Below are 20,047 nucleotides of genomic sequence, written 5' to 3'. Positions count from 1 at the left end.
TGTTGACCTTGGCCCTGACGTTGACTTTGACTTTGACTCTGGTCGACGCCCGGGGACAGGACGGTACAATAACTCTTTACATTTAGAGAGAATCATACTCTTTTCTAGTAAGAACATTTGGCCCTTATCTTGGGTTGGGTAAAAATTTTCCATACCACAAAGTTTTTTAGTTTTTACTAGAAGTCGAACTATCATTTTGACTTCCTTCAATCTTGAGATGGACTCATCATTTGTCAATACCTTCAAAACACTCATGAAAAATCTTTCAGAGCGAGGACATTATCTGTTAAGATAATTGTCTTCATCTGTTTTTTGTTAGGATTGTTAGTTTTCTGTTTTAGGAAAAATATTTGCCTATATGTATTTTTCATCTTTGTAGTAAAATACATTTTTAGAATCAATAATGAAACAAGTTTTGTTCTCTTACCCTCATTCTTCTTCTCCCTTTTCCTTTTCTCCCTTTTCTACTTCTTCTTCCCGCAACCATGAATAAGAGAACAACTTTCATTTGTCACACTATCTACTGTATTTGAGAGTGTTCTTATGCTTTTTCTCAAGGATATTAGCTTGTTGTATTTTTACAATTTTGTCCTTGCTTATTGTGTTTACATTTTTGCCCTCACACGTGTATTACCATATTTTTTATGGTATCAGAGCAGGTTAATGCATGCTTTGCTTCTGCTGCAATCTTTTCTTTTGTTATATGTTATTTTTTTTTTATTTTCTTTATCAAGAAACAAGAATGGAATCACCTATGTTAGAATTTTTTTTCTAGTGTTAATCAGTATTTGAACCCCATCAGCCCTTATTATCTGCTCCAGATTGATTCTTGTTTCTCCCCCACTTAATGAAATGAATTATCATACATGGAGCATAAATATGAAAAGAGCTCTTCTTTCTAAGACAAATTGAAGTTTGTTGATGGGAGTATTTTTTAAACCCATTAATAACGATCTTAATGTTGATGTGTGAGAAAGGTGTAATGTCATGGTTCTATCTTGGATTAAAAGAACTCTAACTCCTCAATTTGTTAAGAGTGTTGTTTACATTAATGTTGTTAAAAATCTCTGGAAGATTTGAAGGAAAGGATTTCTAAAGGAGATCACTTTTGGATCTCATATTTGCTTTAAGAAGTTCACTATATTAAACAAGGTGAAAGAAATGTCACTCAATTTTTACAGATCTAAAGGCCTTTTGGGAAGAGCTTGAATTTATATGGCTTATACCTAGTTGCATTTGTGGCATCCCCTACAGTTGTGACTTATTCAAGATTACTTCTCATTATAGAGAATCTGAATGTTATGAATTTTCTAAAAGGTCTTAGTAAAATTTATAATACTTAGAAAAACCCAAATTCTTCTTATGGAACCTTTTCTCAACATAAACAAAGTTTTTTGTTTTGGTGATTCAACAAGAGAGGCAACTCATTGGTTCTACTGAAATAAAGGTTATTCTCAATATTGCTAAGAAATAAAAACAACAAGAACATGGTTATTGGCAATCACAACATTAAAACAATCAAAATCAGAGTTTTTGGATATCACAAGGAAGAGAAAATGGTTATCGTCGTCAAGGCAAAGGTAGAGGAAAATCTAATAACCAAGATAAATAATGTTCCTATTATTGTAAATTGAGTCATACGATGGATGAATGTTACTTTAAACATGGATATCCTCCACAGTATAAACCAAAGATTGAAAAAATTCCTACCAATCAAGAAAGTACTTGTAATCTCAATGTAAAGAATGAGTCTTTACAATAGAGTTTCAATCTAGAAGAAAAGCAAGAAAGTAATCCCTTCACAACAGAGCAAATGCAAAATCTCTTACAACTCTTAGAATCATCCACATCAATCAAATTCAAAGGTACAATGCTGATTTTATTGCACCATAAACACAGACAAAAGGTAAGGTCTCTTGCATCTGTTACATTGGTGCCACTCAACATGTTACTTGCATTAAAGAACACTTTGTGACATTCTATAAAATTAAACCCATCAATATAAAATTGTCTAATGGTTCTTTCATCATTGCTTATCATGCCTAGAACTATACAGTTTTCCAAAAATTTTGTCATTATATATATATATACATGAATTTTCTTTTAATATCATTTATGTACAAAGGTTAATTGAAGATTTAAACTACAAACTAACTTTTTCTCTTAAGACATATCAAATTCAGAACAATAGTTCATGCAAGATGATTGGACAAGTTGATCTTTGCTAGGGCCTAGACTTCGTTATTTTAAACCTAATCTCAAGAATAACATATTTTTAATTAACTATAAAGAATATAATGTGGATCTTTGGCATTACAGATTAAGACATCCTCACAGAAAACCCATTGATTAATTTGCAAAAAAACTTCCTATGTAAATTTTGTTTCTAAAACTGCTTGTGATATTTATCATTTTGCAAAACAACATAAACTTCATTTTCAACAAAGTAATATTCTTTAAATGTTTTCAATCTAATTCATCTTGATATACGGGGTCTTGTTAGCATTCTCTTTGTTCATGGACACAAATATTTTATAACTATATTTGATGATCATTATGTTAGAATGTATGGCTTTAAACTAGAGGGGAGGGGGGTGAATGGTTTAAAAAGGGTTTTCGAAAACTTTTAAGCCTTGAATGAAATTAATTCGAGAATATCTTGATTAAGAAATCAGTTTTCAAAACACAAAGTAAAAAGCACAGCACCGGAAAAACAATCGGTTGTTTATACCAGTTTACGAATATAAAAATTGAATTTAAAGAGTTAAGGGATAGAGAAAATGCACACAGAGATTTATATTGGTTCACTATAAACCCAGAGCTACATCCAGTCTTCTCAGAAACCACTGAGGAATTCCACTAAGCAATCAAACCTAGATCACTTACAACACAACCAAAGAAGTGACATTGATCCCCTTAAGACACACACTTCTCTTGGTCAACACACCAACACTAAGAATGCTGATCTTGATCCCCTCAAGAACACACAACACTTCTCAGCAAACACACAAGGTTTCTTTCAACAGATACAAGGATTACACTTGTTACAGAACTAATATAAAATCAATACAAGCAAAAAATCCTAGCTCACACTCTTTGATCAATCTCAATCTCTAAGCAATCTCAACTTTTTCTCTTAAGCAAAATCAGTGATAAACTCAAATTTGTTTTTCTGTATATAATCAAAGTTGTTGTTTGTTATCAAATCTTAACAAACTATTAATTGCATTTAAAGATTGGTCAAAGCATTAAAAACTGGAGCGTAAACAGTTGGAAAATCATTTAATGCTCAGTCAAAGCACAAACCAGTTTTTTGTTATGGTACCAAAGCAAACAATCGGTTGTTTCCACGAATCAATCGGTTGTTTTGGTTTTGACAACTCAACCATTTGAAAAACAATTTTCAACCTTTTCTAGAAACACCTAAGTATAAAACAATCGGTTGTTTCGACAAAACAACAAGTTGTTTTTCACTTAGCTTGAAAAACACTTTTCTTTTAAAAGGATTGAGAGTGTTTATGCTTTGGATTCAGTCAAGAGTGGATTACATATTAAATCTACCCCATATCATATCTAAGAAAGCTCAGTAACAGCAAGCACAACCAGCCTTCATCATCCTTCAAAGGGTTTGGATTCTTCAAAGCTTGAACACCACTTGGTTCAACACATTCTAGACATACTTGGATATACCTTATGAAAACCAAATCTGAAACTAGATCTTTTCTATACAATTTTGTTTTATATGTTAGAAATCAGTTTAAAGATGGTATTCAGATTATTAGGCCTGACAGTGGAAAATAATTTACATTTAATGAATTGTATAAAACACTTAGTATTGTTCATCAAACATCTTGTATTGAAACTCCTCAATAGAATGTTGTTGTTGAGAAAAAACATCAACACATTCTTAATGTTACTTACAGTTTGTTATTTTAATTCAGATTTCCTAAGGCTTATTGGTCATATGTTGTTGCTCAAACGATTTATTTGATAAATAGATTACCTTCTGTTATTCTGAAAAATATATCTCCTTATGAACTACTATATAAACTACCCACCTATCTTGATTTTAAATTTTTTGGATCTCTATGTTTTGCTTTTAGCCTTGAAAACAATCAGACCAACCTTGAACCAAGATATAGAAAATGTGCTTTTATTGGATATAAATATGGAATTAAAGGTTATGCTTTGTTAGACACTAAAAATATAGAAATTCCTATTAGAAGAAATGTTATCTTTTACGACAAAAAAAGGCTTTAGATTATGATAATAATCATGTGCAATATTTTGCTTATCATCTTGATTCTATTTTTGAGCCCTTAGATAACATTAGTTACATTGACAACACCTCTCATGTCCTTAGACATCTTAAAAGAAACTGGAATGCTTATAAGCTTTTTCACACACCTCTCATGTCCACTAACAAAATTCTTTTTGAAGTTTGGACAAACTATGTAATCCTGATTCTTTTAGGGGAATCATTGGGAACTCTTATATCTCACCAACACTAGGCCAACCTTAAGCTTTGTTGTTCATCTTCTTAGCCAATTCTTACAAGAAACCACAACTCATCATCAACAGGCTATTCAACACATTATTTGTTACATTAAGGCTAACCCTGCACAAGGGTTGTTCTTTGATGCTAATTATGAGATTCACATCAAGGCCTTTAGTAACTCTGATTAGGCATCTTATCCTAACACAAGACGTTCTACAACATGTTGGGTTCAATAGTGTCAAAGTTCAAGAGGGGGGGGGGGGGGGTGAATTGAGCTTTTAAAACTTTCGCATAGATTCAATTTTTATCAGTACAAAGAAAATAAATCGATTTATTTAACAATGAACATATTTATTTTATACTGCTTATGTACTTTAAGACATTTATCTCAGTTGAATGATTTTTTATTTTAAGGTTGAATTAGATGATCTGCAGTCAAAGTTCAAATTGATTTTCCAGGATAAAATCAGAGAGCTACAACAGTTAATCACAACCCTTGAATACAAAATCAATTCTTGTTTTTAAACCAATTAACAGATTGAATTAACTTTCACAGAATATGAATTCCAATTATGTTTCACAACACATATAGATTTACACAGAAGTTCTTCATAAGGTTTTCTAGAAAATCAAGAACAGTATACACGTACCCAGAAAGAACAGATTCAAACACAATTGAATAGATTTATTTCTTGACAGATTAGTTTGATCAACGATTATTGAGTGCAGGGATTAAGAGAGAATGAACACAAAACAATTATACTGGTTCACTCAAATGAGCTACATTCAGTCTTCACCTAATCCAAGATGAAATACACTAAACCACAATTCAAAATAATTACAAAAACCACTATTCTTGAACCCTACAAGAACATGGCACACCTTGCTGAAAAACACTATTCCAACACACACAACTCTTCAAGAAACCCTATCAAGAAAAGTTTACAACCACACTTTACAGGAAATTGAAATATGAAACGAATACACCTGATAGAGAATGCAGAAATCTGCCTTAGACCAGTAGAACAAATTGCTCACATAGTGACAACACCTCTAACAAAGCCATAGAGCCAAACAAGAACAAACACACTTTGATTTGAAAAATCTTTCAAGAACCCGTGCTAATCCTCTGAAATCTATGTCTCAGTTGTAAAACTAGTTTTCTCAATTATATGAACAAATTTTTAAAGCCAGAACAAACTCTCTTTCTATAGGAAACGTTTTATAACAAACTTTCAAAAAATAGTTAAAGGTGTTACAAAAAGAACAGATTGAAAATAAAATGAACAAATTTATTTTCAAAGGCAGTGAAAGATTTTGTTATATGTAGGAGACTTAGTCAAACACTCTGGTGCAAGGATAAAACTGTGAAAAACCGTTTAAGAGAAACATGGCACCAGACTAAAAAGAATCTATTCATTTACAGAAGAACATATTCATTTTCAAAACGATAACAAGAACTTTTTATCAAGTGAAACACAGTCGTTTTGATGAAATGAAAACTTAGTTAAGATACTTGATGCATAAAACATGATTTTCAAAAACACTTAATCAAAGCATCAGTTAAGAAAAGAATCTATTCATTTAGAGAAGAACATATTCATTTTCTATGCAGTAGAGGATATTTTTGCAAAACATGTGAAAAAACATTTTCATAAAACTTGTGCTTGCTCTTATCACATGGTCAGGGGTTAAGAGGTGTGTTACCCAGCTAAAAGCCTACCTTAACCAACCTCTAATCTATACCTAAGATATCCTTAAAGAAAAATACAAACACTAAGGAAAATTACACATTTAACTTCATCAAACACTTTGTCTTGAAGGGGCAGCATCCATCTTCAACACAACAAGCTTTTGCATTTTCCTAGGCTCCTCTCTAATATCATGGAAGTTAAAGAAACATAACATTGTTTCTCGATCATCCTCTGCAGTTGAGTACAAAGCCCTAACGACTACAACTTGTGAGTTACAGTGATTAACTATATTCTTCGTGACCAACATATACAAATTTTTTCCCCTACTATCCTCTATTGTGATAATGCATCAACACACCATATTTCTCCCAAATCGACTTTCCATGAACAAACAAAGTACATCGACATAGACTGCCACGTGGTTTTGTGAGAAAATTCAGAGTAATTTCCTTCGTTTATTACCCATATGATCTTCCAATTAGTTGGTCGATGTTTTCACGAAAACCCTAAATCAGATTAATTCTCAATCCTTTGTTAGCAAGTTGGGAATGATGATTATACATCATCCAACATGAGGGGAGGATGTTAAGATAATTGATCTTCATCAGTTTTCTGTTTTCTATTTTAGGCAAAATATTTGCACACACACACACACACACACACACACACATATATATATATATATATATATATTTCCCATCTTTGTAGAGGAATTTAATTTTAGAATCAATAATGAAATAAGTTTTATTCTCTTACGTGTTTTGTACCCTCCTTCTTCTTCTACCTTCTCTCATTCTTCTTCCCGCAACCATGAACGAGAGAATAACTTTCCTTTCTCACACTTTCTCTCCAGCTCGGCGCACCTCCTCTCGCCCAATTCGAGGTCGGTTCCAGCTTTGGTCATCCTGGACTCGAAGGCTGAGACTGCCTCCAAGGATGACTTCAGCGAACTGGAGGTCTTAGACAACTCATGTTACAACCGCAAGATCTCTTCGACCCTACGGTCGGTCTGTCGGGTCATGACGAGACCCTGTCATTGCATCTCAATTCCAACCAAGAGCAAGTCCTCCTCGGGGACAATAAAGAGAAAGTTTTCAGCGGTCGGCGACAGACTGACCTAGACACCGCTTGTGAATTGAAGATAACCCCCAAGAAGAGCCAAGGGGTCCATGGGAGCTTCGATGGTAGGGGCGACAACAACAGCAAGACCGACAACATCGACCGGTGAGGTGGACCCCAAGCGAATAGTGGAAGGAGGTGGAGGATGTCTTGAGGTGCCACCCGGAGATCAAGTGATCCTAGTAGTGTTAGAGGTCTCCTTCTGATGGTAACCAAGTAGAGGACGCCCAAACCCATGACGCCCAAGCCCAAAGAATCACTAGGAGCATGGCAAGAGCTTTGGGACACGAGTATCACAAGATGACTCTTCTTATTTCTATTGTATAGAGTAGGGGTGCAGATATTAAATAAATAGGTGTGAATGTATTAGAGAGAGTCACTTTGTCCATGTGACTTAGTAGGGGATGTAGGTGTCTTATAGGAGGTGCCAAAACTAGGAAGGAAGTCACACCTTCCTCATGCTCTAGTTGGCGCCATTTTAGTGTCATTTATGAGGGAATTTGCATTTGATTTAGCTTCTCATTTCAGCACCTCTTAGACTATAAATAAGGTGCTTGCCTTTGTAAATTTCAGATTTGGAAATTAGATGTAGAGAAACTATACTCAAGTTTAGAGAGAAATTGTGAGTTTTGTTGTCTCCTTCTTCCTTTGCCTTATCTTGTGTGCCAATGGAGAGCTTCAAATGGTGGCAACCTTTCACTTATCTTGGAACAAGACTCCAAGTGGCGTGATGCAGTTCCAAATTCTCAAATCCAGCAAGCTTCATCCAATAAGTGTTCATTCTTTCATCTTTTGCAATTTCAATCGGTAGTTTGGTTTGTTTTAGAGATCCATCATCCTTTTCACCATTTGGTTTTGTATTTCTTAGCTTGTTCTTCAATTTCTGTTCGATTCTTGTGTTTCTATTTTCAATTGCGTTTTTATCTTATTCCATGGAAGTGTACAAGGAAATAGCACTCTTATTGAGTTTGGATCATCATTTTGGAAGGCTATGACTCCATTGATGACTCCTTAAGCTTCCTTGTTTCCATTTCTGTTTTCAGCTTGTTGTCTTGTGGTTTTAATTTCGTTTCCTTTGTTTAAAGCACTCCTTGATCCTTAACTGTTGTTAATTTTCTCATATAATGTTGTATTCAAAAGTTTTTAAAGTGTCTATGTTCAATTCAACTCATATCATGTGGTATCTAGAGCTATGGTTATGTGCAAAAAAAAATTTGAGTTGCTGGACACTTTGATTCTGTTTTGTGTTAGTGATTCTTCTTTTTGTGTTTTTTGAGTATTTCTTGCTGTTTTAATTGGTACAATTCATTGTGCTTGAGTCATTTTAATTTTTGAATCCATACTTGTTTTGTCTAGTCATGTTTTTTTTCCTATAATGTCATCAATTCCTAGTAGTACTTTTCTTGCTATCTTTGGTTGATTGCTTTTATTTGAGTACAAATTTTGGTTTCTGTTTTTTCTTGATCCTTTGGTGCATTTTCTTTTTAGTTTTGAGTTCATGCTTGTGTATTGGATCTATACAAGTTCTTATTCATCATTTCTATTGTGTCTTTGTAGTTTCTTTAATTCTGTTTTTCATTCTAGTATAGGTTCCTCTGTTTTTCATAAAAACGTGCTGACTGTTTGGTTTATCAAAATTTTTGTGATTACTGGAAAATTCTGAATTTCTGGATTTAAGTAGTTTGAAGTGTTACAAAAGAGTAAAAAAAGAAGTACATCAAAATTCAATATACAAAAAAGATGATAAATGAAATACGTACAATGTGTAAAATTCTGACGCTGGAAAACGGTGATTCGGCAGTAATTTTCGGAAATTTATCACAATTAATTGGCTTACTGTTTTTGAGTGATTCCAGTGCCAATTTTTAGAGAACATCTTGAATTCCAAGTGGTTAAAATTTCACATTCCAGTTCGCTTCCTACAGTTACAGTTAAATCTTTAAAGTCACGCACAGTTTTAACAAAAATATTCCAGTAGCATTGTTTTTGTTTTCTTCATCTATTCTAGTACTATTCTTTAGGACTCCTTTGTATGCTCTCTTTTCATTGAGTACCTTATTTTTTTTGCTTGTCTTTCTTCACTATTCTTTGTGTTTGTCATAATTCTTGTATTCCTTTTGTGTAGCCTTTTCTTGTTTATACCTTTTCTTGTTTGTCTTCTTGTTTCCTTTAACTTTTGTGGTGACTTGTTCTTAAGTGAGTGTGGTTTGCTTTGACATTTTTCATTTGAAGCTCATCCAATCCACAAGAGAGGCTTGGTTAAGGAAAGAACACTTTTCTTGGAGTGGTTTGAGCACATTCTTTTGGCCTTTTCCAGCAACCTACATCTTACTTTATTTTGCTAACAAGTTTCTTTAATTGTTTGTTTCTGTTTTTGTACTTTTTGAGCATGGCTAATTTTTCTAGTGGAGAATCCTCCAAACCTTGCTCACCTCAAAAGGCAGCTCTCTTTGAAGATTTAAAGAATGCTAGACAATCAAATGCTCAATATCTTGATGTGATAAGACAAATGGAGGCAAGGCTCCAAAGCTTGGAGTTAAGCCGTGAAGAAATCCATCAAAACCGGGAGAGAAGACATCATCCTCCTCTTCGGCATTCTTCAAGGAATTCTCATTCTTCTCATGGATATTATGAAGACAATGCACGACCAAGGCACCATCACCATGAAGAGAGGCGCCAACATGTGGCTGGCCCTTATTCACCTAATGTAAAACTTCCTAGCTTTAGTGGTGAAAGTGATCCTAATGTGTACTTAGGGTGGGAGGCTAAGGTTGAACAAATATTTGATGTAAATGGGGTTATTGATGAGCATAGGGTTAGATTAGCATCCTTAGAATTCTTAGACTATGCCATGCAATGGTGGCATCAATATCTCATGGACATTGACCTACACAAGAGACCGCCCGTGGGACGATTTAAAAGCTTGTTTACGCGCTAGATTCGTACCTCCACACTTTAGGAAAGACCTATTGTTGAAACTCCAACGGTTTCATCAAGGCACGCTAAGTGTGGATGATTACTTTAAACAACTAGACACGCTTTTAATTTGAATTCATATGGATGAGAGTGAGGAAGCTAAGATAGCTAGGTTTGTGAGTGGCCTTCGAAGGGACATTCAAGACGTGGTAGAGTTACAAGAATATTCTTCTTTGGAAAATGTGGTTCACCTTGCTAGTAAAATTGAAAATCAACTTGCAAGGAAAAATGCTTTCAAAAATTCTTCTAAGGATAGCTACTACCACTCTTCTTGGAAAAATAAAAATAGCTCTTTTTCAAATATCCCTTCTAAGGACTCTATTTTCAAACCTAGAGATTCTAAGCCTTCCACTTCCACTTCTAGGCCTAAATCACCAACTAAATCGTCTAGTAAGAAGTGTTTTAAATGCTTAAGCTATGGACATATTGCTTCTAATTGCCCTTCTAAGCGAAATATGTATATGCATGATGGGGTAGAGGGTAGTGAGCATGAGTCCGAGTCTTCTAGACATTCCTCACCTTCTAGATCCCCAAGTGAGAGTGAGAGTGAAAGCCCACATGAAGGTGACCTATTAGTAATAAGACGCATGCTTGGACAAGTTTTAAAACCTTTCGATGAAACTCAAAGAGAAAATATTTTTCATTCAAGGTGTCTTATTAATGATAGGGTATGCTCTTTGATTGTGGATGGGGGGAGTTGTGCTAATGTGGCAAGCACAAGAGTGGTAGACAAACTTGGATTACCTACCATCTCTCATGCCAAGCCCTACAAGTTACAATGGTTAAGTGAGGTAGGTGAGATAGTTGTTAACAAGTAAGTCCTCATTACATTTTCTATTGGTAAATATAAAGATGAGGTCTTGTGTGATGTTGTCCCAATGGAAGCCACTCATATTCTTTTAGGTAGGCCATGGCAATTTGATAGAAAAAAATTTCATGATGGCTTTACCAACAAAATTTCTTTTAACTTCCATGGGCACAAAGTCATTCTTAAGTCTCTCTCTCCAAAGGAAGTACATGAGGACCAAGTCAAAATGAGAGAAAAGAGAGAGAAAGAAAATGATAAAAAGAGTTCCAAGAGAAGCCTTCTCATATCCACACAACAAGTTAAAAAGGTAATAGTTACTCAAAAGCCTATTTTTTTAGCTATTCCTAGAACTATTGAATGTGAGTTGGCTAAGGATAGTCCCACATGTTTGGACAATTTGGTAAGGGAATATGAAGATGTGTTTCAAGATCCTCCTAAAGGCTTACCACCTCTAAGAGGGATTGAACACCAAATAGACTTCATGCCCGAGGTTTCTTTACCAAATCGCCCTGCATATAGGACCAATCCCCAAGAGGCCAAAGAGATTCAACAACAAGTTGAGGATTTATTAGCTAAGGGGTGAGTACAAGATAGCATGAGCCCATGTGTTATGCCTGTCATACTTGTCCTAAAAAAAGATGGGACATGGAGGATGTGTACGGATTATCGCGCTATAAATAACATTACCATCAAATATAGGCATCTCATTCCTAGGTTAGATGACTTGTTAGATGAATTACATGGGTCTAAAATATTTTCCAAAATTGATCTTAAGAGTGGTTACAATCAAATTCGAATTAAACATGGTGATGAATGGAAAACCGCTTTTAAGACCAAATTTGGTTTATATGAGTGGTTAATCATGCCTTTTGGCTTGACTAATGCTCCTAGTACCTTCATGCGACTTATGCATCATGTATTAAGAGCATTCCTTGGCAAGTTTGTTGTGGTTTACTTTAATGATATTCTTATATATAGCTTGTCTTTAGAAGATCATGAGTCACATGTTAGACAAGTCTTAGAAACTCTTAGGAGGGAGAAGTTATATGCTAATCATGCTAAATGTTTCTTTGCATTAGATCTTATAGACTTCCTAGGGTTTGTGGTAAGTCATAAAGGGGTGCATGTAGATCAAACAAAAGTTGCAGCAATTCAACACTTTTTCTTTTCCTACCTCCATCGACAGCAGTTGAAGGACCAGCCCCGAAAGCAGAGGGATTGCTGGCCGCAACCATTCCAAGACTACCTTTGCCTTTGCCTCTCTCGAGGGCTTTGGCATGAAAGGCAACCATTGTACTGTCCGACCAGAGAGACTCTTTAGTTATAATATTTGCATCAAGAAAACATACATAAGTTAAGAACCTTTGACCAGAGAACAATGTAAACATATCATGAAAGTTCGTCCACCGTTGAGACGACTTGTACTATGTTAACCATTTTCGTGTAGGGAGCCTTCAAGGGAGATCATCAAAAGGAGAACAAATCTCTTGCTCCTCGGCACTCGGAGCCGAACGAGGCCACTCCTTAAATCGGGTAGGGTTCCTAGTCTAATACAAGGGAAACTTGGAGTTAGCGGCTTCATCAAAGTAAAGCCCCATACTAGAGCTCAACAAAAAATTTGAAGAACTTCCCTTTGAAATTTTTGTATGAGGTATTGTAGGGGCTGAACAAAATGTTACCCGCCCGATTGATAAGGGTCAACTAGCTAACGAGATCGATCGGATGAGAGGTATAATAGCTCAAGAAGGTGGAAGGAGTCGAGGAGAGGCGAAACATGTTGCATATGAGGTAGAAGGTTTTGAGCGAAGCCCGAGTGTTTGGGTGGAGTTGAAAGGGGGCCACATTGAGCGTCTGAAGGACACCCATAGTGAAATCATAAAAAGGGAGGGCGACGTGTAGGTTGGAAAAAAGACAAGAATAGACGAAGAAGAAGGGACCCTCTAGGGAGACTGACCCAACATGTGATATCGGTCAGTCGACAATAATCAGTAGCCAAAATACCATTGTTGGCATTTGGCTTCAAAATGGTGTGTTTTCCTATAAAAGAAGAGATGGAGGGCCCATCCAGGAAGACAGGGGTAAACACAGTTACCTTAGGGTATACCAGTCAAGCCCCAAGAGGTGGGATGATTGTTCAAAGGGATCTGACCTGTCGGCAACACCTTTTGGGTCATCTGCCCTTACAACATCCTTCACAGACGACAATGTCTTAATTGCCCTGACCAACAGGGGCTCGATTGTGGAGGAGCCAGAAGAAGAAGAAGACGAGTACGAAGGAGAAGAGGAGGACGAAGAAAAAGGCAAGGAAGACATGACTAACCTTCCAAGTAAGGAAAGCAGTGTGCCAGGACAAGTAGGTTTCGGGTGTCAGAGCAGGGAAGTAGTGACTTGGAACAATGTGGGGACCATTATTTATACCCCTCGAGGAGAGAGGAAGATTGAGCGTCACTCCCATCTCAACCGTTGGATCTCCCTCAATCCAACGGTTCTCATCAAATGGCTCCCAAAAAATCATGTCATTGATGTGCGTCACATCACACGTTCGGTGTCGCCAACATCACGTCCAACCTCGGGAAGCCTAACCATCACTACGACCTCGGATAAAGACTTTTTGGATTAACCATCCTCGAGCCTGTGTGGCAAGTGTACCGATAAGGTCCGCGCGATCGACACTTTGACTCGACATCCGACCCAAGCCGACCGACACAACCAAAACCATTACACTTAAACATGGTTAACAAGACTAATCAACGATCAAGCACTAGGTAATGCACTCCTAAGCATGACCCAACTCCCTAATCTAGACCAATAATAAAGGGCCCATGTTAATCATATAAATAGGCATAGATTCCAAGAAACAGGTACGTCATCATAGAATATTAATAGCACCGAGTGCCGAATACCGAATTCTCACTTGAGCATCAGAGTGTCTTTTGTAGGTACCATCCGAACCTGGAGTTCATGGAGACAATGTGTAGAAAGCAAAAGGAGAGTGAGGAATTTGTTTCAAAAGAAAGAGAGAAAGAATTGACTGATCGACTAAAAAATGTTTGAATCGTTCTCTTAATTCCAACTCGATTCAAGAACACATATAAAAAGATAAAATAGAAATAATCCTACCACATCGAAATGGAAAAATAAAAGACACATTTACTTCATATACTAATTTATAGATATAAAAAAACCAGAAAAGTAAACTATAAATATTAATATTCAATGTCCAACGCAACCACATTGCAATCATACCTAAACCTGCTATAACCAAGTGTGAGGTACTACCACCTACTAGTGATTCTATAATAAATACTTAAAATATATTAAAAATTTGTTTCTTAAAATAGCTAAGGATTTGATAAAGCTAACTCATAAATGTATAAATTTTATTGTATGAAATAAAAATTGTATTATTTAGATAAAAATATATTATTACGTAATTATAATTTCATAATTTTAAAAGTAACTAATTTTTTATTAAACTGTATATTGTTTCTATTTATTTTTTAAAATTTCATATATATTTTTTGAAGTAAGTCGTTTTATTTAAACTAATTCATCTATTGAATATTAATAAAGTTGTTTTAAAATTTCAATTTTTATCTATTAAAATTATTAAAAATAAAAGAAATAAAGAAAATAAGGTAAAAGAATGCTAAAATCAACTTGTGACTTTTAACTTATAAACTAAAATTCAACTTAGAAACTCCTAAAATGCTAAATCTCTTTCCAAATAAACCTTAAACTGTAAATCCTAAATTAATTTATTACTTAGCACATACTCTAAGTATAAATATAAAAATAATTTAATATATAATTAACATTTGACAACTCATTTTAAATATAAAGGAAAAGACAAATACCAAAACAATTCTATATGGGAAGTATGTTTTTTGACTTTAGATCCAATAGAATCCTGGAGTATTATTATTTTTTTATTTAACATTCCTTTTACTAAAATCCTTAATAATTTAATAATGTAAAATGTCATAATGTCACTCACATGCAGTGGCTAGTGGGGGGCCCAACATGTCATGTCATCCACTTGTAATGAAATCTAGTTAGAGTCGACACACTCCGGTGGTCACTCGAATTATCATGTTCTTCCTTCCACTATTATTACTCTCCATTATTACAACCTTCAATTCTCTGGCATTCCTTTGTCACTACTATTAACATCTTCTATCACCTTCAGAATAATCTTAACTTGCATTCACATGTTCAGGATGGAATATGAACGAGTTGAATTGTCTGTGTTGGAAAGAACTGCAAAAATGGTAATTGAAACACTCATCAAACGCAAGTTCTGACATGCTCCACTAGGAAAAGGTTTTTCCTTGTTTACAATCATCAGAAGCATGAGATGTTTGCATGACACCCACATAATACGTACAAAGTACAGAAGAAAAACTCCTGAAGGTGTCAGAACTTTTCCGTGGAACAAAGACAAAAGGGGAGAAGTATATGTATAGTATATAATATATCTTATATTTTATGGCAGAGAACATCATCATCAGGGAAGAAAATCAAGAAATAGCATGCCAAAATTTCTTGATCTTACCCTCAAATTGGCAAAACTGATTAAACATTTAATATTCTGATGACCACCAGCTTCTCCTTACAAGGATCACACTGTTTAAAAGAAATCATTAATTATACATCCTGTACTTGATATCACTCTCCCCTCTCTAATTAAAGCTGGATTGGGGATTCAGTACTTTACTCCTAATCTTTGTGGTTTTATATACTTAGTGCCTGTTGGTATAACCCATAGAACTGATTCGAGGTCGAATGCAGTGATGATCATAGAGAGATTGACCATATTCCACAGGCTTGATAACCACAGTTTCCTGCTTCCCATCCTGCTCTTGAACTGCTCCAAATAGTATCTCATTGGTTTCCTCGTGGCTTTGCTCAAGGTAAGTGTGAGGGATTGATGAATGATATTGATGACGATTATGATGCTTAAGTTGTTGTTGTTGCTGTTGCTGGTGCTGATGCTTTAGTTGCTGTTGTTGCTGAAGATCTCCTTCCCATCCGCTATAGAATGCTCTACTTTGCAATAGTTGTTGCATTTTTTCGGCATCCTTGGACATGAAAGCATATGTTTTCCGGGGTGTTGGGGTTCTCGGGTCAATAGAAGGGGGCTCATCTTCTTCTGGGATCACAAAGCTTTCTTGCACAGGCCAAGCATTTACTTGCTTTTGAGGTTGCTGGAACGGCGGTTGGCTTTGTAATTGGTAGCTCTGCGGTCTTTTTCTGAAACCAGGAAATAACCCTCCCATTATTTCCACCACTGATGCCCCAGCATTGGTAAGAAGCTTCCCAAGGGATCCAAAGAAACTTTCTTCTTGCTTATCTGATTCATCTTCTGATGGAATTAAAGGAGGCCTCACAGACTTCACAGGCTTTCGATATTGGCTTGGTGAAATACTAGACATTGCTGGATCCTCAGCCTACAAAAGCAAGAGATGATTAAATGACTCAAGTTTTCTGATAAATTCATGTAACTATTGCAACACCTTAAATTCTGCGGCTATGGGAAAAAGCTGAGATAAAAAAGGATAATTTGAAAACTGTAGCATAACATGAAATGAGAGATCTAGACCTGTCAATGTATAGAATATGTTAATTTCATAGGTAGCTGCATAACAAGGAAAACTCCAGATAATCTACTTGCAATTTCTATATCTGATTTACTATTATAATGTATCAAAAGGAAGAAGACAATACTATGCACTCACATCTTGAGATGATACAATTGTACCAAGTCTACGCTGTAATAATGCAAGCATATAACCAAAGAAGCCAGCCCCAACAAGCATTGCAATACCTGAAAATTGATGGTAATCAGCCTTAATGTGTAATTAAAAGATTTTCTTGAAAAAGACCCTGGAATGGTTTAGTTTACCAAGTGGAAATCCATTTTCGTATTGGTAAGCACAATCATCAAAATGTAGTTGGATCTCCCTGATGGCTTGGTTCCCCCTGTCTATAACAAGAAGGGAACAACTACTTCCAACATAAACCACATCAAAATCATTAGAAAATTTAGCTTCTTCACTTGGACCATCAACATGGCCCCCTCCCCGGCTCCATTTTCCACCAGCAATTGTTGTGACACCTGAAAACAGAAACCTCAACTCAACAAAAAGCTCTAACCTATGATTCTATCGTGAGAAGTAGAACAAGGGCCTCATGGGGGAGAGGAGGAGAAAGAATTGTTCAGTTTAACATGATGTTTACCTGAATCACTAATCTTTCTAATTGCCATGTTCGTTATATCTGCAACATAGATATTTCCCCGATTATCAACAGTTATCCCCTTCGGGTGATTCATCCTAGCTTCCCTAAGCCTGCCATCGACATGTCCAGAATATCCTTCAGCAGATCCTGCAACAAGCTTCGGTCTGCTATCTGCAAAATTGCAAAGCAAATGCTACTATTTATTTAACTAAAGAAAAATATATACATCCAAATGGATTTAAGGGTGGCAGAGAAATTTCAACAAAAAGAGAAGTCCCCCATATGCAGCAAGTTCAAAATGCATTACAGTTTCATGCATATTTATAAATCTCGTAAGCAAGAACTAAAGTGACATGATATAATGCTTGGCACATAGCACATATGTTCAATCATCTGTGATTCTACAATGTAAAAGAGATTTGAGCAAGGGGAACGTGAATCAGAATTGACAGTTGCCAACTAGGCATCTATAACAAGTATTTTGACATGAAAACCATATGCTCGACTCTCAGACAATAGAGAATAATGAACTTCAAGTTCAACTAAAAGAGGAAAAAAAATGGTCTAAAAACATTGCAATTGACTTTTGCAAGAAATTCTGAACAGAATACTGTGGTGAAGTAAGTAGGAAGCAAAACCTCACAAGTTTCCACTGCAATAAATTCAAGGTTTTCTAATACTGCCTAATAGATCACAAAGTAGAGAAGCTCATAATTTCCAAAGTCACAGAAAGTTCAATTTCAAGAAAACCTTAGTCCAGTGTAACAGAGTGAAGAGATCACCTGCTTATGCTGATTTTACAAATTAAATAAAAAAACAAATAAATAAAATGGCAGATTGAACATGGAAAATGGGTCAGATCACAAACTCAATCTACCATCCAATAAAACGGGCACACTTACACAAAGAAAGCGAGGACGAAATCCTATAAATGTTACTATTAACCGAATCCAGAATAAGAAGTTCCCCATCAGGCAACACCTCAACCGCATAAGGTTCAATTCCAAGCTTGCTTCCATCAAACACAGTCTCCACACTGTACCCACTCTCGAACTTCATCATCGACTTCCCACCAACCGCTGCAACAACACTCCAATAAAACATAAACCGACAGATTCAAAATCAAAAAAGGAAAATGCAATCTACACTGTGCAGATTCATACCCGTTTTGGTGGGTGCTTTGAGTGACCACGCCCATTTGGTGAATGCGGGGACGACATTGGAGAGAAACCCACTAACAATCTCTGAAAAAGGAAGAAACTTTGAGCCAGAGAAGATGAAAGGATGAAAGCAGAGTGAAAGCAGTAAACAGGGTTACTCACTGGCTGGTAATGTGGTGGATGGTGCAGCTGAGACATTGCAGAGTAGAAGAAAAAGCGTGAAAGTGAAAGCGAAATGGAGTGTGGCCATTTGTTATGGTGGTGGTGGGAAATGCAGGGTATTGGAAAGGAGGGAAACCCTAAATCATGGAGGTGAGAGAGGTGGTGGCAGAGAGTGAAAGAGTGGGTTTTGAGAGTTTTTGAGAGGTGAGTGTAGTGTGGAGATGGAGGGGGTGGAAAAGGGAAGGGGAAAGGCAAAAGAGACAAGAAAAAGGAAATGGAAAAAGGAAGAGGGAGTGGTGGACCATTGGAAGCAAGAGTGATGTTAATGGAGAGAATCATGAACCGCCATTATTGTCTACCTTCGTTTATCTCCTACTACTTTACTCATCTAACTGTGTATTCACACGATCGTCAATTCTTTTCTTTTAGATCAAATATACGTTTTTTCCCTTGGGAATTGTTCTAAAATACGTTTCGTTAATAGAGAATGAATGTTGTTGACTGTGTTCTCATAGGGGAAATAAATAAATACAGATAAATTAAATAGGTAAAATAAGTGAAAAGTAAAGTGAAACAAACATTATCTGATTAAAAAAAATAATAGTTATTTTCTAAGATATTTTAATTTAAAAAATATATATTATCGTTTTTATTATTGTATATAATATCAGTATTATTTATTTTATTTTTATTATTATAGTTTTATAACTTTTTAGTACAATAAAATAATATATAAGATATGCCAGTGTGAGGGTATAATAGATTAAGGACCACATTCTAGTGTAGCTAATTTACCCCCACATTATTTTTCTATTGAGAACTTTTTTAAATAATGGAGAATGATGTTTTTCAATAATGTTTTTTTTTATTTTAATGAGTATTTTAGAAGAATCTTTATTAAATACTACTTATAATTCTAAAAATACATTGATAGAAAAATATCTAATTACGTAGATTGTCAGAACTTACGTGATCTGATACAAAATTCTTTAAAATCTTCACGCGGAAAAATTATAGGAAAATTTATATTAATCATAAAAGTAAGTTGTATTTTAATTTGTTTGAGTGATATTGTGTATTTTTGTTATATTAATTTTATTTATATTAAGTATTATTAATGCATATATATATCGAGTGAATTTTAGTTTCAATTTGAAATTTAGTTTCAATGGTTAAGTTTTAATAATTTATATTAAATCTTGAATTATTTGGTTTAAGAGTTTAAAACATCTATCCAAAATGCATTAACTTTACACGATTATCAACAATTTTAAAACTTTTAGTTTAAAAGTAAGAAATTGATGAACGATAGAAGTGGAGTTGTTAAAGAAGATTCTTCCAAAACAAAATGTTACTTAATAAAATAAAGAATATTTATATTTGATTTTGA

At 35.1% G+C, this 20,047-nt stretch overlaps 1 protein-coding gene across 1 annotated transcript; it reads right to left on the bottom strand.

The window, feature by feature from the left end:
* Window positions 1–15,554: 15,554 nt before the first annotated feature.
* LOC137810637 (uncharacterized) lies at window positions 15,555–19,156 on the bottom strand. Its single transcript, XM_068612020.1, has 7 exons — window positions 18,658–19,156; window positions 18,499–18,579; window positions 18,238–18,414; window positions 17,336–17,506; window positions 17,001–17,213; window positions 16,834–16,922; window positions 15,555–16,545 (listed from the first exon to the last, which is right to left on the bottom strand). Exons 1-7 carry the CDS (start codon window positions 18,743–18,745, stop codon window positions 15,838–15,840), a joined length of 1,527 nt encoding a protein of 508 aa, XP_068468121.1. The 5' UTR covers window positions 18,746–19,156; the 3' UTR covers window positions 15,555–15,837.
* Between the last annotated feature and the right edge of the window lie 891 nt (window positions 19,157–20,047).

Source organism: Phaseolus vulgaris, chromosome 2, assembly GCF_000499845.2.
Source record: "Phaseolus vulgaris cultivar G19833 chromosome 2, P. vulgaris v2.0, whole genome shotgun sequence".
Lineage (NCBI taxonomy): Eukaryota > Viridiplantae > Streptophyta > Magnoliopsida > Fabales > Fabaceae > Phaseolus > Phaseolus vulgaris.
The sequence above is the reverse complement of the archived record's forward strand: the minus strand, read 5'-3'. Positions and strand labels throughout refer to the sequence as shown.